Source organism: Pteropus vampyrus, unplaced genomic scaffold, assembly GCF_000151845.1.
Source record: "Pteropus vampyrus isolate Shadow unplaced genomic scaffold, Pvam_2.0 Scaffold347, whole genome shotgun sequence".
NCBI lineage: Eukaryota > Metazoa > Chordata > Mammalia > Chiroptera > Pteropodidae > Pteropus > Pteropus vampyrus.
In genome coordinates, this window is record NW_011889128.1 from 1,381,999 (window position 1) to 1,403,326 (window position 21,328).

Below are 21,328 nucleotides of genomic sequence, written 5' to 3' on the forward strand. Positions count from 1 at the left end.
CATTGTGGGCATCACTCATTCATGCCAGGAGTTGGAGCCGACTCAAAGGCACATAACAACAATGTAGAAAACTAGCAAATGAAAAAAAAATGAGGCAGTTAGTTACCAACTCCAGCCAAAAATAAAATCTTGTATAACAAGTGAAATGCAATCATATATAGTATTCAGCAATAAATTTTTACATAGTTAATAATGTAAACACTAACAAAAAAAGTTAATCAGTTCTTCTGCTCAAAGCTCTTAAATAGCTTTCCATAAAATTCCTGCTACATAGCTCTAACTTTATCTCATGGCTCCCTACACCTCTCACTCAACTCTAGCCCATTAGTCTTTTCATGGTGCTTCAAACAAATCAAGATCCTTTGTGCTTGCAGTTCCCCCTATCTGGAACCTTACTTCAGGCTCTCTACCTAGCTTACTCACTCTCAGTCCTGGCTCAGCTCAAATTAAACCTCCTCATAAAAGCTCTCTCTGACCTCAGCCAACACCTAGCTACTCTCCATATTTACTAGCTTCATAGCTCTTATCCTAATCTGTAATTATCTTGACAACTTATTGGTTTACTTTATAATTGTCTCTCTCTGCTAGCATGTAAGCTCCAAGATGGCAGAATATATTGAGTGAGTGAGTGAGTAAGTGAGTGAAGTATACATTGGGGACCCTAGCACCCTCTATATTCACACTTTCCTTGCTCTTGTTGTCTCCTAGGGTGAAAGCTGGTACCACCAATTTCTTTAGACAAGGCTTTGAAGAAGAAATTTGGGCTTTGGTCCTGGTTGTCCATTTACACAACTTTCTACTTGGCTCATTTTCTAACTTGGGGTGGGGAGGAAAATGGCTGGATACTTTCCTGTCCTGGGCCCTCTTAGTTAACCTAGAAAGGTTTAGGGGTTGAGAGCAAGGCAGGCATGCAACTTTTCTTTGAGGACAGGCTGGGCAGCAAAACAGAGGTAACAAGTAGTGGAGGTGACAGGGCCTTGGATAGAAATTAGAACAGAATCACTGGTACAGAGGTAAGGAAGGTGACAGAAGCCAAGGAAGAAAGAAAAAAGGGAGGAAGTCGAAGTTTGAGGAAGAGAAAGAAGAAGATGGAGCGAAAGGACAGAAGGGCAGAAGGAAAGGCAGTGACAAGGTGATCTCAGCACACGCCAATCACACGTGAGCAGCCTCCCTGCGGTAGGTAGGAAGACTTCTTTCACTTGCTGAGGAGCAATGAGGAGTGCTGATGAGCTTCAGCCTATGTCTTTCTGGAAGATCTCAGACAAGTCTCTGGGCCTTAGTTTCCTCATTTGTAAAATAGGTGCAGCCATACCCACCTATGGGAAGGAAGTCATGGAGAGGATCCCATAAGACACAATCCTATAAATTAGTATTTATTTGATTACTCAAGTGCCAGGCCCCAGGGAAACAAAAGCCTGACACTGCCTCTGTTCTCCAAGAGACACAGTCCAGGGGAAGATCTAGAACAGGGACACCAGTCACCCCCAAATTAAGATGAAAAGTGGTAAGTACCCTGAGAGCTAGAGTGGATGGAGTACTATAGAAAACCAAGTTATTTCCTTTTGGAGAAAGTTCAGGAAGGCTTCCCAGAGGAGGTGTCTTTGAAGCAGGGCTCTACAGGATGGGTGGAATTTGGATTTGGATATGCAGAGGATGTGGATAGGCATTCCAGATGGAGGGAACTGTGAGAGCAAAGGAAGGAAGGGCATAAGGGCATAGGGAATATCTCTCTGGATTTCAGCATATGTGTAGGGAGATAGGGCTGAATAAGTAAATTGAGGAATGACTTCTAAGAGTGTTGGGGACTCCTCGTCCTGAATGGGCTAAGCAAGAGATTCCCAAAAGCCTGTCATGACTCCCCCTGAAACATTTAATAAGAATAAATATTTTTATTTATAGCAACACCCTTATCCCATGCCCCAGTTCAAAACCAACAAGACCTATGCTCTACCTCCAATAAGAACGGCGCTGTGAATAAGTTGAAGATACAACTGTGAACAAAATACATATTGTCCTGGTCCTCTCAGCACACACATGAAGGTTTCTTGAAGGCCACCATTATACAGATAGGAAACTGAGGTTCAAAGAAGAGAACCAATCTTCCCAAGGGCATTGGTGGTGGGGTCCTAATCACCTGACTCTTAGTTTTCCATCACACTCTGTTGCCTCTGAGATCTCTGACTGGCCCGATTCCCCCACTCCAACACCACACACACAGCTTTTTTGTTTTCCAGCTGCTGCCAGCTCTTCCACTCCAGGGTTTCCCAAAGAGCCTTACTGGGAGCAGCTGCATGGCTTGGCTCCAGTGGAGAAAGTGGCCAAATTCTTTTGAGTAGCAGAATGGCATGTATGTGCATGAGCATGTTTGCCTGTCCCAGCCTGTCCATTCTGCTATTAAACATTTATTAGCCAGCACTGGGGAAAGACCTTTAATTTGAAAATATTAGGGTACCCAATCTCTGGGGGAGGATAGCCTTATAAAGAGCCAATCACAACATGGACCAAAAGGTAAGACCAAGCACACTAAGGCCCTGACCAAAGGGAGGTCAGGTTGCCTAGATGTGTCTGAGAAGAATGAAGAAAACAGACTGGATGTGGGGGTGAGGGTTCAGAAAGAGCCTGGGATAAGGAGTCCAGATGATAGGGCCAGTCTTATGTTCAGGTCTGTTTCCTTTCCCTCATGAGGGCCTCTCTTGCCCCCACCAACTCTGAGCTGTGCTGGAGCTAGGTTTGGTTGGTCTTCAGAAGATGATGCTGTGGAGCAAAGAACTTGGATGGCCCTGTAGGATGCTTCACAAGAGCCTTACAGCCCATCCAGGTAACTCCTGGGAGGAGGGCAGAAGCAGTCTCAGAGAGACTGCCTCCTCCTTTCTGTTAATCTCCAACGACCATCTGACCTGTGAGCTCTAGAAGTCCCGGTCCCTAACTCTTCAAAAATCTGAGATGCAGAGGCCTCCAGGAAAAGCTGCTCTCCAAATGTGTTTTATATTTCAGTAAAAAAGTTTGGGTTCTTGTCTGGAAAAGTTTAGCAAACACCAAGGAAGGTGCTAGGGGAGGTACCTGACTCCTGAAACTTTCACTTCCCAGATCCATAAAACAGCTCAATGCTCTGAATTTCAGGCCTGTATGTCCACCTGCCTGCTGGACATCATCTGGATGTCGTAGGGCCCTATTAGACTCCAAGTGTCCCAAACTAAATTCATTATCTTCCTTTTCACCCCAACTCTTCGGTCTTCTGTGTCTTCTTTTCTGAAAATGGCAAAACTATCCATCCATTTACTCAAGCCAGAAACCCAGGAGTTACCCAGGACCCCATCTTTTTTTCTCCATTCTCCATATCCAACTTCCATGTTGCCTAACCCAACGGCATATTCTGTGCTCCCATCTTACCCAGTACCTCTGCAGCATCAAAAATCATATGTTTACTCATTCTGGACCACTCTGATCTCTTAGCCTCCATGACAGCACACTCTGTCAATTTTCTTCCCGCCTCTTCTCCTCTGCTGAACTGCTAAATGTTGGAGTACCCCAAATCATGGTCTTGTCTACTTACATTCTTGTACGTTATTCTTCTCCAATTCCATGACTTTAAGTACTATCTAAATGACTGAGACTACTAAATCTGAATCTCTAATTCCTCTAAAGCTTAGGCTCATAAATCCATGTGCCAACTTGACATGCATCTTCAACTTGCTTTGTCCTAAACCAAACTCCCGAAGTCACATGTGTTCAATCCTGCACCTCATCTTCTTCGTCCCAGCAGGGTTCATCATCAGTCTACCAAATTGCTCAACACTCATACCTGTAAGCCACACTTGATTCTACCCTTTCTCTCATGCCCCTAGTTCAAAACCAACAAAACCTACAGATCTACCTCCAAAAAATGTTCCCAATGTGTTTGCTTTTCTCCACCTTCACCCACCATCAACTTGGCCCAAGCCACCATCATCTCTTGGCTGGACAACTGCAGTAACTTATCTCCTTGCTTCTTACTTTGACCTTCCTCCAATTCATTCTTAACACGGCAGCCAGAGGGGCTCATAAATACATAGTATGATTATATAACTCCCCTGCCTAAAACCCTCCAAAGAGCTTCCAAAATAAAATAAAATAAAATAAAAAAAAAAAATAAAATAAAATAAAAAAAAAAAAAAAAATAAAATAAAAAAAAAAAATAAAATAAAATAAAATCCAAAATAAAATAAAAAATAAAATAAAATTCATGGTTAATTGATCTGAATTGGCCTCTGTTTACTTCTCCAACACCACATCCAACCACTCTCCCCCTTGCTCACTACAATCCTGCCACACTAGAATTCTTTTGTCTTTAGAACATGATAAGCCTTTCTTGTTTTAAGCACTGGTATTTCCTCTACCTAGAACTCTGTTCCCCTTGATTTTTGCTCAGCTTAAATGTTACTTTCTCAAAGACAAGTAACAGAAAACCCAATAAAAGTGGCTTGACCAACAGATATATTAATTTACATAAATAGGATCCTAAATTAGACCATTTTTGGAACTTGTAAAAATATGTGGCCCAACAATGTCATCAAGAATCCAAGTCCTTTCTATCTTGCTATTACCCATTCCAATTTGTGGGCTAGCTCTCTTCACAGTCCAATTCTCATATGACAACATCAAAGGTAGAAACGCACTGTCTTTTTTTTTTTCATACAGTGTCTTAAAAACAAAAAAACCAAACAAACAACTAAGAACCTTTCCCAAGTCTCCAACAGACTTCTTTTAACTCCTCATTGTCAGGAACTAGGCCACATGCTCACTCATAAATCTATTAATGGAAGGGCAATGGGGCCACATGAAAATCATCTAGAGAAGGTGGCCCCAGAATAAATAAGTCACTGTTCTGCAAAAATCGAGGAAGGGAAAGGGCAGTTGACTAGGTAACCAACAATTCTTACCACCTCTTCCCTGGACCATGCACTCTAAAGTTGCCCCCATTTTTCATGTTTAAATACTGTAACATTTAAAATTTGTTTTCATAGTACTTATCACTATTTGGGGCAATACAGTGTAGTGGATAGTAACACAAATTCTGAGGCCAAACTGCCGGGACTTGAAACCCAGCCACCACTTCACTAGCTGAAACATTACTCAATGTCTCAGTTTCCTCATCTCTGAAGTGGAGATGATGGTGATGATGATGATGATGATGATGATAACGAAGAAGATGATGATATTACCTACCTCATAAGATTGTTGTGAGGATTAAATGAGTTGCTGTAAGGATTAAATATGAAAATGCTTAAAACAGCTGCCCTGGTTCCAGTTCATTCCTAAGGCCCGGCTGTATCCTGGAGACATTCTTGTATCCTTATAATAAATTCCGTTTTCTTGCTTAAACCCTCCTTTACTGAGGTTCTCTACGGAGCGCCCTTCCTTTCCCTGCCCAGTCATTTCGCTTTGCCGCCACCTGGCGCCTATAAGGGAAGTGACGCGCCTGCGCTGTCCCCGCTCTCTGCCCTTTGTCTCTTCCTCTGGTCGAATCTGGTACCTACACCTTTAAGGTGCTTAGCCAAGACTGAAGAATTCGAGGGCAGAGTCCTTAGAGCTCACGCTTGAAGCTCGCTCAGATCGATCCAGTCCAGCAAACTCCACATAAATAATTGGTCTTTCCTGCGGCTCCGCCCCGTGAAGCAACGAATTCACCTGTGATTGGTCAGGGGCTTTGTAGGCGGGCTCCGAGCTGAGCGCAGGGTTCTCCAGTGCAATCTGAACTGCAGCGTGGTGGGCGACATGTCGGAGGAGGGCGGGGAGAAGCTTGAGAACACGGGGAGAGAGCGCACTAATGCTGCCGGCCCTTTCAGCTTCAGCCCGGAACCCACGCTTGAGGACATGTAAGCAATCCTTGCCCAATCTGGGCTGGGGAAATCGCCCCCTTTCTCCCTTTGTTGGAGAGGGTACCTTCACGTGGTCAGAAAGAAGGCTAGCAGCTCTGCTCAAGTCTCAGCTGCTGGCTGACCTGGGGAGAGCCTTCTAATTCATCTGCAAAATGGAATTAGCAGTGCACATCTGAGGCAGGGAAAATTGGAGAGGCCCGATGACTAATATTAGAACCAGCCCCGGGGAAGTACCGGGTCAGATGCTGCTACTACCTCCGCCCTCCCGGAGTGGGATGTAGGACGTAGGCAAAGGCAGTGAGAGGTGGGAGGCATTATTTCTTGCAGGAAACGAAGGAAGGCTTCTTACGGGAAGTGCCCGTGGACCTGCAAGATCCCTGTAAGATCATGGAATTTAGATATGCAGAGATAGGGATTTACCAGGTGGAGGAAACTGCAGAATCAGCAGCAGGAGATGGAATAATGGAAATCTATTGTTAGATTTCCATAGAGTTTAGGGTCTGTGTAAGGGTGTGCCTATTTAATAGTCCCATAGAGAAGACAGGACTTGTTTAAGGCCATCTAAGGAGTTAGTTGCAGAATGTCCTCTGATACCCATGCCCCCTTTACATATCACTGAGGTATCCGCCTGTGCTTCTTCCCCTATCCCCTAACCCTGGGCTTCCATGCCTTTCTCCTATTCCAGCCGCTGCCTCCATGCTAAGTTTGCTGCTGAAAGAGACTGGGACCAGTTCCACCGGCCTCGGAACCTCCTCCTGGCCTTGGTGGGGGAAGTGGGGGAGCTGGCAGAGCTCTTGTAAGTAGATGAGAGGCTTCCTGGAAGGGTCTGTGGGAGAGGGGAGGGAGGATTTATTTGATCATCAAATATCCATGGATTCAATTTTCCTTCCTCACTGCCAGGCTCTGTTCCTGGTACTGGGGATACAGAGATGACTCACCTTTCCTGCCCTCTAGGGGCACCCAGTCTCCTGGTAGAGAAAGGTGTGAAAACTGCAAGGCAGATCCAGGTCTTAGAAGGGGTAATGGTAACCTTCTTTTGCCTCTGCCTCCAGGGTGGAAAAGAAGGTATTTTATAGAAGACCTGCCTATGGCATTCCAGGCAGGGGAACTATATCCGCAGAGGTAGTGAGATGGGAAAGGGCAGGTTAAATTCAGAGAGAACCTGAGATTCCTTCAGTGTAAGCTTCTCCAAGAAGAGCAAGGAGTTTGTATCTGTTTTATTCTCTGGTATGTTCCAAGTGCCTGGCACACAATTGACATTCAGTAGATATCTACTGAATGAGCGATAGGGTTGTGGAGGAGAGGGGTGGGATATGAACCCAGAATGATAAAATTGGAGTTAGGAAGCAGTAGAGTTTGGACAGAAGACCTGACCAGATCTGAGGGGTAGAAAAAGCACAGTGTCTGCAGGGTGGATTGAATCACCAAAAGAATTAAGGCAGGGAGACCGTGAGGAGGCTAGTATAGATCAGGCAAAAGGTGGTGAAGCCTAAGCCAGGGAAGTCACTGTGGGGATGGAGAAATGAAGGCCAAAGAGATGTGTGTGGGTGCAAGCCATTTATTCATTACAGATTTGTGAGCATCAGGTATGTGCTCGGTCTTCTAGACTGACGAGGTATGGCCTTCAACGAGATAGACATGGTTCCTACCTTCGCAGTGCAAGGAAACTGATAATAAATAAGCAAACTAATTTTAAAGATCAAGAATTGTGATAAATTCTATGAGGAAGATAACAAGGTGATGAGAAAGAAGATAAAAGGAGAAGGCTTTTCTGAGTAGGTAAAATCTGAGCTGAGACCTGAATAATAGGAAGGAGGCAGCTGAGGAAAAGGTCTGGGGGAAGTAGTGGGGAGAACATTCAAGGCAAAGGGAGCAGTAAGTGCAAAGGCCCCATGATGGTTTGGCCTGTTTGCAAGACAGAAAAGGCCAGAGTGACTTTTAGATGGGGAATTAGGGAGAACAGTGGATAATGACATTAGGAAGAGGTAGGAGTCAGCTCATGCAGAACCTGGAGGGCATGGTTGAAAGTTAAGATTTTATTCCAAACACAGCCAGAGGAGTTTTAGCAGGGAAGGGACAAAATGTAATTTGTGCTTTTGAAAGATGGTACTGGGCAAGAGTTAGCAGGCTTCCACAGTGGTCCAGGTCTGAGATTTAGCCTGGGATGGCAGTGGCTAGGGCTGGAGAGAAGTAGAATTGGGACTTGACAAATGAAATGATGTCTTGGCCACTGTGTGGCTCAGGAAAGGACACAAAGGTCTGGGAAAATCATCTGTTGGAGTCTCTTCCCTACCCTGACCCTACTCAGGGTCCAAATGCGTTGAGTTGTCCTTGGAGGAAGTTCCTAGGTGGTGGGAGTTCATTGCTGCAAGAACTGGGGTGCTGTGAAGGGCTTGTCCTAACATCTGTGTGTGTGCCTATCTGTGTGTTCTGTCCCCCAGTCAGTGGAAGCCCGATGAGGAGCCTGGCCCCCAGGCCTGGCCCCCCAAGGAACGGGCAGCTCTTCAGGAGGAGCTTAGTGATGTCCTCATCTACCTGGTTGCATTAGCAGCCCGCTGCCATGTGGATCTGCCCCAAGCAGTGCTCGCTAAGATGGACACCAACCAGCGACGCTACCCAGCACATCTGTCTCGTGGCTCTGCCCGCAAGTATACAGACCTGCTCCATGAGGCCACCTCTGAAGACCAGGCTGTAGGGACTGCAGACCTTGCCTGTGAGTCCTCAGGCCCGACCTCAACATAGAAATATGGTGCTTGGTCCTCCAACTCAGCATGGCATCTGAGGAGCAAAGGATGGCCTGGCCACAGAACTTTATTTTAGTCCTTTCCTAACAGATCATTGGCCTGGGGACCCCATTTCCTGAGGTACGCGGTTCAAGAACCTTTGGAAGACAGCCTTTTGGTATTTTTCTCTCAATAAAAGTTTTGTTTAGCAACTTCTGGATTCTTCCTGGGGTGGCCAGGGAGGCTCTGTCTCAGCAGGTGCTGGAGAAGAGCACCAGAGTTGCCTCTGGGCCCAACTCTCTTGTTTGTCTATTGTATGTCCCACCTGCAGGGCAGAGATCTCATTTCTAGTAGGTTCCCTTTCGATCTCAGGCAAGTTTCTTTCCCCTTCAGGGCCTCTAACAGATTGGAGGCTGTACATAGTGTTAAGTCCAGATTTTAGAGCCAGGCTACCTGGATTCAAATACCATCTTTGATACTTAAGAGCTAGCTGATGTTCATCAAATGACTTCACCTTTCTGCACCTTGGCTTCCTCATCTAAAATGAAAATAATGGCATCTACATGATAGGGTTGTAAGGTGTGAGATTTTCAAAGTACAGTGCTTAGGACAGTGCCTGGCACATAGTAGGTACTTTGTAAGTTTGCAATTATTACCTTTTTTTTCAACTCAAAACTTTCAGATGCCCAAAGCAGGAAATGTCAACAGTTAAGGCAGGACTGAGCCTTAGGACCCCAGCACAAACTGGGGTCAGGTCTCTGACGTGGAGCAGAACAGGGCTTCCACTCTTCTTGGGCTTGGGCCCCTTGCTTTCTCCCCTGCCCTCCCAAGGCCAATTTCTCATTACACCTCTAAAGACTGTTGGGTGCGAATGACTTACCCCGTTGTGTGACCTCAGGCACATCACTTCCTTTTCTGAGGTACCTGTGGCCTGCCTCCCTTATAGGGTGGGGTAACAGTAAAAAAGACCTTTAAATTACTTTTGCTGCCTCTCTGAGCATGTTTCCACATCAGTAAAATAAGGCATTCCCCTTTACTAGCCTCATTCCTCTTAGTGACCTTACTCCCTCTTAACCAGTGATCTTACTTCTCAGGCAAAATAATCCAGATTGGAACTGCTTCGGCTTTGTTCTCAAACCCACACTGCTTCTCTCTACCACTGATAGCTAGAGCCTTATCCTTACTGGTCTGATTTCATTCCCTCTCCTTGATCAACGATCTCTCCCTTCTATATAATCAACCTCTCTTCCTTTCCATTAGCCCTCCCACCAGCACATAAAACTTAATTGAGTCTCCCTATAGACAAAACCAACAAATGTTCTCCTGCTACTTCCCTCATGGTTTTCACAGCCAAACCTCTCAAAAAGTGTTGTCTACACCCATCTACTCTTCTTCCTTATTCTCCCATTTAGACCCTAACCCACTCAGTGCTGGCTTCACCCCTACCACTCCACTAAAACTGCTCTCACCACTTTCCCCAAACTCCTACGAACACAATGGACACCAGAGCAGTATCTGACTGAGCTGACCAATCTGTCTGAAACACTTTCCTTTATATTTCCCAGACAAAACACTGCTGGTTTTCTTGAGCTCTGGCTGTTTTTTCACAGATTCTTCTTGAGTACCTTCTTCCGGACATGGTATCATGCTCTCCAGACCTGATATCCCAAGCTGTCACTTCCAATCACCTCCCTGACCCTTCCACATTAATCTCACACTCAGCATGCCCAGATTGGGGTGTAAAAATTGCATGCAACTTCAGCTGTACTACTACTCATCCTGTGCCATCTCAGTGACACTACCTGCAGCTATCCAAGAAATGAAGTCTGCCCCATCTCTCCCTCATCCCGAGGTCCACTCTAACCCCTTAATATGTCTGATCCATTCCTCCCTTCTTATCCCTCAAAGCTTCTTTACTGCCTTGGATCCTTTCCCATGGCTTCTAAGGTCCCTAGTGATCTTATCTCCTGCCACCCTCCTTGATTTTTGTCCTTACTTTCCACACCAGGGGATGTCTGCAAGCTCTATCAAGTCACGTGCGATTTCAGGGTCTCTCTCTAAACTTTCCCTAACCCCATCTCTCTTAGCTTTGAAGACCAGGTTAAACTTAATCACCTCAAGAATAACCTCTCTAAACTCCCAAGATTTCATTAAAGATCTAACCAACAACTTCCCCCATCATAGCTCCAATGACAATGGACTGTTTACTTGTTTGCTTTGCCATTCACTGGCTGTCAGTGCCTACTTACTCATCTGCAGAAATGGGAATAAGATTCACCTAAGTTTGGGCTATTGAGGATGAAAATGAACTAATGGCAGTAATAAACCACTTAAAGCCTTCAGCATAGTGCTATAGTTTGTACCGTTGCTTGTCTCTTCACTACACAGCTCCATGACGTTCGTGGCTGCTCAAGAAAGCTCTGCAGAATACAGTGCCTGTTTGATTACAAACGTGCTATATTTATGGACTCTTCCAGATCTGTGGTTATGAGGACATAACCAAAGGCCAAATGTGGGATGACCTCACACACAAACCCAGTTCTAGTAATGCTTTTGGGCTTATAGCCCCACCTGTCTCCACGACAATTCACTGAAGTCACCTAAACCTGTGGAAAACCCCAACTTTCCTCCTCTCCCCACTCACCTCATTCACAGGCACGGGTGGGGTGAGGATATAATATTTTATTCACTAACACGAGCAGAGGGTTTGTAGTGAGGGGAAAGTGGGCACGGTATCCAGGGACCCTGGTAGGAGATCTGTCATGTCTCCCGGGTCCAGGGCAGCCAGGCCTGCAATCCCACACCAGGGAGGCGAGGGTGGGGAGGAGTCGTCCGGATTAATGCAGCACCCTAGCGAGCCCTGCCCCATGTGGATGCTAGCACCCCACGGCAAGAACCGCGGCTCAGCTACCCTCGCACTCTGGGCAGCGTTCGGTGGCAGTGGTGGCCGTGGCACCAGAAGGTAGCTTGAAGTCCCGGCCACAGCCAGCGCAAATATAGAGACGGCGCCGCATGTGCGCGCGACGGTGGCGGATGAAGTGTGAACTGAGGCGGAAACGCCGGCCACATTCGGCGCACGGGTAGGGCCGCTCGCCCGTGTGCGTGCGCGCATGCTCCGCCAGGTTGGAGCGGTGACCGAAGCGGCGGCCGCATACGGCGCAGCGGTGCGGTTTCTCGCCCGTGTGCACGCGCCGGTGCTTGGCCAGCGCCGAGCTCTGCGCGAAGCGCGTGCCGCAGTCGGCGCATGCGTACGGCCGCTCGCCCGTGTGCGTGCGCCGGTGGCGCGCCAGGCACGAACTGCCGCCGAAGGCGCGTCCGCAGTCCGGGCACGCGTACGGCTTCTCGCCCGTGTGCACGCGCAGGTGCTGTGCGTAGTTGGAGCTTTGCGCGAATCGGCGGCCGCAGTGCGCGCATGCGTACGGCTTCTCGCCAGTGTGGCGCCGCCGGTGCTGCCGCAGGTTTGAGGCGGCCGAGAAGCGCTTGTCACACTCGGGGCACTCGTAGGGCCGCTCGCCGGTGTGCGTGCGGCCGTGTTTGGTCAGCGCCGACTTCTGCGAGAAGCGCCGGCCGCACTCGGTGCACGCAAAGGGCCGCTCACCCGTGTGCGTGCGCGCGTGCTTGGCCAGCGTGGAGCGGCGCGCAAAGGCGCGTCCGCAGTCCGGGCACGTGTGTGGGCGCGCCGGGTCTGCAGGCGGCGCTGGCGGCTCGCTCGGTACCTGCGGGGAAAGGGGGGAACAGGTCAGCCCTGACCCATAGGCCCGGGAGCTGGAGACCTGGGTCTCCGCAAGCTGCAACCTCTCAGTTCCCCATGTGTAAAACAGGAAAAGGGTACCTGCCTCATAGGCCGGCCGTGCGCATTAAATGAGATATTGCATTAACGCACATATCACAATGCCCAGTGTCATTCTATTCTTTATTAATTCAACAAATATTTATTAAAGGCGTACAGTGTGCCAGACTCTGCTCTAGGCACTAGGTATTCAGCATTAAATTTTTTAAATTTCAGTTTTCAGGAAGAATGGATAAGGAGTGCTGGGATCAAGGGGATCCTGCAAATTCAAATAAGGTTAAGAAACCTAACATGTTACATGAGCAAAGACCTAAAGGTGAGAAAGCCAGCTACAAACAGCAAGACCCGTTAAATTCCAGGAATGGCAAGAAAAAGGGCCAAGGGCAGAATGCATGAGGGGGAGAGTAAATGAAGGGGTGATCCTGAAGGGGATCTCTTAGCTTAGGGCCTTGTAATATAAAAAGCATGGGAACCATTAGAGGAGATGTTAGATGGTTTTGAGCAGCTAAGTGACCAGACTCATTTTAAAAGACTCCATCAGGTTGCTAAGTTGGAAGAGGGGAAAGGGCAAAAGCAGGAGCCCCGGGAGGAGGCTACTGTACTGCAGTACTGACAAGAGAAGACTAGATCAGACCAAGTGACAGGTGGAAAGTAAAGGTGGTGAGAAGTGGTCTGCTTCTGGATATACTTTGCCATTTGAGACAACAGATTTAATAAATGTTAGACATAACGTGGAAAGAAAGAGAGGAGTCAAAATTATTCCCAAGTATTCTGAGTTTAGCAACTGCAAAGGTATTACCATCTGCAAAGATGAAGATGGTGGGAAGAGCAAGTTTGGTAGGTGAGATCTGTTTCAGATCACATCTCCAATCCTCCTTGACACTTCTGGAGCTCAGGAGAGAGGCCTAATCTGGAGATGTTAATTGGTAAACTGTCAGCCTATAGATGGTTTTTAAAGCCTTGAGCCTGGTCAAGATTACCCAGGGAATGGGCAGAGAGAGCCTGGGGCAGCATGATGAGAAGCAGCAGATAAGAGAGGATAGTGTCTTAGAAGCTAGGCCAGGACCAAGTCCACGCTCTTTAATAAATTTTTAAGATCAAGCACTTATCATTTATTAAACTGAAGAAGATGACAAGGGTAAAACCCAAATACTATTCTGAGGCCTGAACTGAAAATGAGCTGGTTTCATGAGGTCTAGGCTTCCAAAAATAAAATCAGAAAAATAAATGCTTTGTAAGAAATGAGTGAAGGGAAAATTTTGTATTAACAGTATTAACATTGTATCAACATTTTGTACTAAAGGTAGAATGAAGAGGCATATTGAGGGCACATTGCTCTCTTCTTAGAAAAGGCTCATCCCAACAAAAGTGATGTTGAGTATCTACTGTGGGCCAAGCAATTAGGTATATTAATTCATAACCAAATGAAATACCTGGCACATATTAAGAGCAAGACAGTGTTAGCTTCTCCCCATATTCATCTCCACAAAATAGTTATCACAGTCTTATTTTATAGATAAGGAAACAGGTTAAGAGATGGTAGGTGACAGCTAGCAAGCAGTAAGGCCTTTACTTTCTTAAATTGCAAGGAAGGCGACTTCAAGGCCTTGGAGATGCTTTGTAAAAAGACAGTAACTTTTTGGTAACCAGCTCAGAAACTGGAACACAAGGCAGTTTGGGAAATTAGTGACCAGTCAAGGGAACACTGGTTTAAACAGTATATATAATGATAATAGTGATACCAATATTACAGTGTATAGCTTTGACAATGCTATTTTATGTACATTATTGTATTAAATCTTCCTGTCACTCCCCTGAAAATCAAGACTCAGATTAAATTCACATAGCCAGTGAGAATCAGGATCCTTCGCCAACAGGCTACACTGCTTTTCTGCACTTGCACAGCCAAGATGTGACAGAGGCTGGATTCCAAGTCTCTGGCACTCTCCAAGAGGGATTCAAGGTTAAAATACATCTTGATACTTTAAATCAAGAAACTCCTCATAGTCAGTTTGGCACAGTCTGAATTCAAGGTCACAATTTCCAGTCTTGCCCTGCTTTTGATATCTATTGGGTTTATTTCAACATGTTGGCCATTGTGCAGAGAACTTTTCTTATTATATCTACATTTTTCTAGCCCTTTTTTCTTTGGTGCCATTTTTTAAGATGACTTTGACCAACTTGAAGATTTCCTTATGCTGAGTTCACTGACTTATGAAAAAGAAATTCTTCACATAAGTACTCTTGGCATCTCCAGCTCCAGGAGGAGGGGCTTTGGGTGCCCCAGGAAAAATCTTGGTAAGAGGGGCCAGGTCTAGCTCATTAAGACCCTAGGCAAGTCACTACCTTCCTGGCCTGAGTGAACCAAGGAAGGTGAGGTAGGCTAGGTAAGATAAAAAATTTCCCAACTTAAGGTATGTACATCACAGATACAAGAGGATTCTAAGTGTTACAGAGGCACACTTTTATCTCATAATCATTATGTATTTATTTTCATGAATATTAGAAAAACAATGGATCACACGAAACCCACAATTTCATCAATATTATTGTTTGGATGAAGGTAGATTTATTTAACGAAACAATGTGAATCTATATGAAGAGCATTAAATAAATGCACAGCTGGTGAGTGATATAAATGTAACTGAAGCTTGATAAATACCAGACTAGGTAGTCATCCAAGGCCCTTACATGTCTTAAATTCTACGATTAGATTTAAAAATCAGAATGGTATTTGCACTATAACAAGAGGGTACTATAGAAATACTATGTAGAATAGTAATGTGATAATCCAAGTATTTGAAGTTAGTGATTTTGTCTTCCTGCTTAAGTGGTTTTTTTTTCCTTTAACCAGGGCAAACTTCCCAGTTTCCTCCTCAGCCATTACTTTTCTAATTTATAATAATAGTTACTATTTATTGAGCACTCACTATGTTCCCGGGGCTGTGCTAAGTGCTTTTCATCCTCATTTTAAATTCTCACAACCCTTTAGGTTAGGCATCATTAGCTCCATTTTATAAATAAGGAAATAAGACTCAGAAGGAAAGTGACTACTCAAGGCCTTACAGCTAATCAATGGTAGAACCAAGGTCTAAATGGAAAGTCTGTCATTGTCCGAAACACTTGTTCTCTTAGCCATGATGCAATTCCATCTCACTGACGAGTATGAGGTCACCTACACAGCTTATCTCCCTCCCTTGAACTCTTTTCTTTTGGGTACAAAGGGTAAAATACAATCCCTATCCTCTAGCTCCTTGCTACAGGAAGTGTGGTCCACAAATCAGCAACATCAGCATCACTGGAAACTTGTTAGCATCTCAAGTCCCACTCCAGACCTACTGAAACAAAATGTTCACTTTAACAAGATCCCCAGGTGATCTGTATGCATGTTAAAAATTAAGAAACTTGATCCAGAAGAGAGAAGAGCAACACCTGGAGAAAGCAGGTGGGAAAGGTGAAGAGGGTTTTACAGGCTGAAAGACCACATGGGCAAAGTCTTAGAGGTGAGTAAGGGTCAGGTGTGTTTGAAGCTGGGGCATGAGATGGGTGTTGGGTAGTTAGAGATGAAGCCAGGACATGAGGTCAGATGGTGAAGAGCTTTGAATGCCAGGCTTAGGACCTGAGATTTTATCCTGAGGAAAAAAGAAAATCACTCAAAGGTTTAAACAGAGATAGGATTGGATGTGCATAGAGCCCTCTGAGAAAATCATTCTATTCATTAAAGAGATTGTATTTTGATAGACAGTGAGAGAATGCTTCAGTCTCTGAGTGCAGCATAATTAAGGCTTATTCTAGACAATGACTGGCCTTAGACTGGTGGTAGCTATGATTCGCAGAATATCAGCACTGGAAGGTGTTGAGATCACCATTTCATAGAAGCTGAGACTCAGGCCACACAGCAAGTTAATGAGCTATCTTGTGGGCACAGTACTGTTTATGGAACATATATGTGTAATCCTCATTTCCACCCTCCTCCTTCAAATCTAGTCACTCAGATGATACTCAGACTGGCTTTCAAGAATCTTACTTTCATTATCTCATTTTACAGATGAGAAAGCCAAGGCAAAAGTAGTAAATGGTAGAGTTAGGATTTGATCCAATGCTTTTAGTAGCTACAAACCATTTAGAGTCTAGCCCTACATACCTTTCATGACCAGCTATGCCCATCCTTCACCTTCCCATCCTTAGCTCCAGCCAGTCCAATCAAAGTTCTCAAATATCCCCTTCTTTCCATCTTTTCTCCACTGCTGCCACTACCTTAGAGGAGGCTAGCAGCCTTACATAGCCTGGTCGTTCCACAACAGCCAATGACTCTTCTAAAGAGAAAATCCAATGTCCTTCCTCTGATTTGAGGCTTCTGATGGCACCACATAACCTCACATAGTATGTCCCAATTCCCACGCTGGCTTTCAGCACCTTTAACTCTCTGGCCCTACCTACCCTCTGGCCTCATCTCCTCTGAGCCTTTGCTTTTGCTGTTTCTTTTCCTCCTCCATTTGCCAAATCCCCACTAAGCCTTCTCCATGAAGCCTTCCCCACTGCCTTGAGTTGTTTGCCCTCAATCCTCTGTTTAGGCCCCCGTGTTGGTTTCCTCATTCACTCTCAGCCCCAGGGTTCAGCCCAGAAAGGCCTTTGATTAAAATGAGTTAAAAATCTCCAGAAGGATGACCTAGACCAATGTCCTGAACTTTAGGGAGAAGAATGAATAATAGCAGCAAATATTTGCACAGTGTTTATTATATGCCATACAGTTCTAACTCTTTACATGTATCAACTCATTTAATCCTCACAACCCCAAAAAATAGGTGCTGTTAGGCTTTCCCTTTTACAAATGTGAAAACTGAAGCACAAAGAGGTTCAGAAACTTGCCCAAGGTCACACAGCTGGTATGTGTTGGAGGTGGAAGTCCACCCTAAGTTCTGGAGTCTGAGTTCTTTACTTATAGGCCAAAGTGGGAGATCAAGGCCAGATCCACAGGGCAGACTAAGCTAGGAGGATGGGCCAAGGAGGCCTAAAAAAATCAGAACTAGTTATTTCAACTGGAAGAGGCCGAAGCAGCCAGCCCCCTCCCCCTAGGGCCCACCACACCCACTAGGGGGCAGCAGAACTTTCTTTCCCTGAGAACTGGCCCCTGTGCAGGAAGAAATCAGAGCCTGGGCCCAGAAACATGGCAGAGTCAGCTGGACTCAGGGCTGCACTGGCTGGAGGTGGGAGTTCCGCAGGGTTCTGGAAAGTAGAACTATGCCTGGTGGCAGTTAGGGTCTCAGATGGGGAATCTAACTCATTCTGATCTTCTTAAAACTCCTCTCTTTAAATCTTCATCACCCTCAGGATAAAGCCCAAGTGCCCTACCTGGCCTGCCAACCACCCTACTCTCATCCATGCTACAGCATGACTGACCCACCTGCCCTCACTTCTCCCAGTGCCCATTCACTCCCTCTGAGCCATTCCTTCTGCATGGAGTAGTCACCCACATCACCCCTCACTCTCACTGGTCTCAGAAAAGCCATCCCTTTACTAACTTTGAGACCTTGGGCCAGTCATCAAATTGTACAGTTTCCTGGACCTGTTTCCTCACCCATAAAGTGGAAAAAACTACTACTTACCTTATAGAATTGAGGTGCTTAAAACAGTGTCTGGAGAATAGTAAATGCTACCAAGAGTCAGCTGTTACTGTTGTGGTTGCCCAATCTGACCCCTCCCCCAGCTCTAAGTCTGCATTAAGTTCCTAGCTCTGGGCTTCCACCCTGCCCCCCATAAAATAGGACTGTTGCTGTATGCTTACTTGGCAGTGTAACACTGCTAGACATCAAGCTTCATGGGGAACCAAGAATACCATTTATTCTTTAGCTCCCAGCACAAAGCCTGGCACAGTAGGCATGACATTTATTTGATGGCAGCCTGGGCGGTGGGGCAGAAGGATGGGTGGCTAATTCGTGATTCTGGGTCCGAGATTCAGGAAAAAGTAGGGGCAGGATCCCTGGCTTCTGCCTGGACCTGCACCAGGTTACGGGCAACGGGCCCCAGGGTGTGGGACACGTACCTCCTTGTTGTCCATGGGGATCTTGAGTTTCACCACCTCATACTTCTCCTCACCCTCATCCTCCTCACTCTTCACCAGCAGCACCATCTCCTCTTGCATCTCCTCCTCCTCCTCCTCCTCTGTCTGCTGTTCGCCAGGCATCTTGGTGTCCTGGGGCGGGCAGCTGGGTCAGAAGCTCAGGACCCGCCCCCCTCCGTGGCCTTGGCCCAGGCAAGGCAGCGCAGCCGTGACTTCTCTCGCCCTGCCCTGGCCTCTGGGTCTAACCCGCTCCCCTCCACCCCAGCTCGGCCCTAGGCCCCAGCGCTGCTCCGAGACCAGCTCTGAAGACACTCGTTCACCCCACTCATCCCGGCATTCAAGGCCCTGATCTGTTCGAATCGCCAGTCCCAGCGAGTCGATACCCTCCCCGCGCTGAGTCACTCCCCGGCGCCTGGGTCGGCAGCCGGGAGATCCAGGGCACGGACTGGAGTTGGGATGCGGGCGGAGACCCTGGGGGGTGCGAACTCACCAGCTGCAGATTCCGCGCTGGCGCAAACCCAGGCCCGGGAGCCGGGCGGTCCCGCACTCTGCGAGGCCGCGGCTCGGGGGAGGGGCGGGGCCTCTGGGACGCCCATTCATTGGTCAGGACACATATGATAACCCCGCCCCCTAGGGGAGGTGTCCAGAGGACCCAGGCGTCCGGCCCAAACTACCCCGGGAGGGTGGAGAGGGCAAAGCGGTCGTCTTCTGTTGTCCCCCAACTCCCAGGACCCCAGGCCGCCCCACCTCGACTTTCAAGGTCCTCACGGTCTGGTTGTGACCTACCTTCAAGGCTCGTCTCCTGTGGCGGGCTTGGAGGTCTCTGCTAAGGCCAAGCGTGCGCTCCCGCCCAGGCCTGGGCCTCTCGCTGGCGCCCCGCCTGGAAGGCGGACCCTGTTGCCTCCTCACCTCTTCCCTTCCCTCTTTTTCCTTCTTTCCTGTCTTTTTTACTTCTTTCATGGCGTCGCCTCTCTGGTCTCTTGGTCTCTGAAATATCTTGCGCCTTGAAAACACATTTCCCAAATCAACAGCCCTCCAAGCTACCGCTGCTTGTGTAGTGTGCCTACTATGCGCCAGCGTTATGCTAAGCGTTTTACACACCTGATCTCTTTTAAAATTAAATTTATTAGGGTAACACTGGTTAATAACATTACATAAATCTCAGGTGTACAACTTTATAGTATAACATCTATATACTTTATTGTGTGCTCACCACCCAAAGTCTAGTCTCCAAGGATAACGGTGTATTTGACTCCCTTTCCCCCTTTTCCCCTCCGCCGGCCTTCCCCCTGGTAACCAACCACCATCTGTTGTCTATAAGTTAGTTGATCTCTTTTGATCTACATAAAGGTTGGTCCATTTTACAGATGAGTTAATTGAAGTTCAGGGAGGTAAAGTGATTTGCCTAAGTTACACAGTAAGGGTCATTGTCATAACATCCCTAACAACCAGTAGCCTAGGTGGAAAATTGGTAGCCTACAGGCCAAATCCACAGAAGTACCTTGTTTGACCCTCGGTGTTTTTACATCTATAAAATAGATTAAAAAAAAAAAAAACAACGATTCTTTACAAATTTTAATTTCAAGTACTTAAAAATTGGGATGTTTCCCACTTTAAAAGATATCTAAGTTTCCCAGTTTATGAATGAGGCAACTAAGAATTAGAAATGATGAAAGAAAAGAGAAATAACAGTAAGTGCTTACAACCTCTACATTGTCTCTTTACAACAGCTCTGCAGGTATCAATAGTATTATCTCCCTTTGACAAACGATGGAACTAAAGCTTATCAAGCTTAAGTAATTTGCTCAAAGTCACATAGCTGGTAAGTAGATTCCAAAGCTCATGTTCTTTCTGTTGCACCAAATTATCTCTCAGAAATAAGGTTCCATGAGGAAATTGGTAGTAGAGCCAGGACTCAAACCTGAGCCTCAGCCTGCAGAGCCCAGGGCATAATTTGGATGTTGGGTTTGTATCTGGTCAAATTTTTGCTCTTACCCAGAGCTGAAATAAGGGAGCAAATGCCTGGATACTCACAGTTGAGATCCCCAAAGCCACTTTGATTGTGTTCATTCTCTCATCAAGTATTTATTGAGCCCTATTAAATGCCCCATTTTAGGTATTGGAGATGTAGTAGTTAACAAAACAGACAAAAATTTTGACTACTACGGATCTTCTAAGGGTGTAAAAAATTTAAACAAGTAAATAAATATACAAGATAATTTCAGATAATGATAGGTGCAAGAAGGAAATGGGGCAAGATGATCCAATAGGGAGTGGTATGGTTTGGGGGCTTCTTTAATGTGGGCAGGCAAGAGATCTCTGAGGAAATAATATTTGAAATGCCTTGAATGATGAGAAAATGTTAGCCATTAGAAACTCTGGAGGAAGAGTGTTCTATACAGATCTAGAGGCCTCAAGGTGGGAATAAGCTTATCATGTTCGAGAAACAGAAAGAAGGCTGTGTGACTGGAGCCAAGTGAGTTAGCAAGAGGAAATGTAGTATGGGAGATGGAGGAGAGGTAAGTAGGGACCAGATTATGGCTGGAACCCCAATTCAAAAGGCAAGGCCTGCTTGCCCTGATTCAGAGTCAGTGAAGAGACAGCTGGGAGTAAAGAAAGATCATACTGGAAGGGGCTTCTGCAGTGGGAGGACTTTGGAACAGATGCTTGCAAAAAGTGAACAAGGACTCCATCCATTTTCTACAAACATGTACAAGTACCTACCTAGACTTGGAGCTAGTTCCTGTTCTTTAGAATCTCATAGTCTAGTAAAGATTGTGATTTAAAAATACATATATAGGGAAAGGCGTTTTGGCAAGAGAATAGTGGAGTAAGTGAACAACTCCCTTAAAACGAGTGGATATTGGACACAGGCCTCACTGAGGAGATAAGAGGT

General features: G+C 46.2%; 2 protein-coding genes across 5 annotated transcripts; one reads left to right on the top strand and one right to left on the bottom strand.

Moving 5' to 3' along the window:
* Positions 1–5,683: 5,683 nt before the first annotated feature.
* On the top strand, positions 5,684–8,793 carry DCTPP1 (dCTP pyrophosphatase 1). The gene is made up of 3 exons (XM_011378668.2): positions 5,684–5,855; positions 6,544–6,654; positions 8,300–8,793. The coding sequence occupies exons 1-3, from the start codon at positions 5,755–5,757 to the stop codon at positions 8,598–8,600; spliced, it is 513 nt and encodes a 170-aa protein (XP_011376970.1). The 5' UTR covers positions 5,684–5,754; the 3' UTR covers positions 8,601–8,793.
* Positions 8,794–11,243: 2,450 nt separating this feature from the next.
* Positions 11,244–20,052, bottom strand: ZNF771 (zinc finger protein 771). 4 transcript variants are annotated; one of them, XM_023522466.1, is made up of 4 exons: positions 19,219–20,051; positions 18,415–18,564; positions 11,766–12,297; positions 11,244–11,682 (listed from the first exon to the last, which is right to left on the bottom strand). In XM_023522466.1, the coding sequence occupies exons 1-4, from the start codon at positions 19,390–19,392 to the stop codon at positions 11,489–11,491; spliced, it is 1,050 nt and encodes a 349-aa protein (XP_023378234.1). In that variant the 5' UTR covers positions 19,393–20,051; the 3' UTR covers positions 11,244–11,488. The 4 variants fall into 4 exon arrangements, with proteins under 4 accessions (XP_023378234.1, XP_023378233.1, XP_023378232.1 ...); XM_023522465.1 differs by having other exon boundaries at positions 11,244–11,758; positions 11,843–12,297; positions 19,219–19,722; XM_023522464.1 differs by having other exon boundaries at positions 11,244–12,297; positions 19,219–20,052.
* Between the last annotated feature and the right edge of the window lie 1,276 nt (positions 20,053–21,328).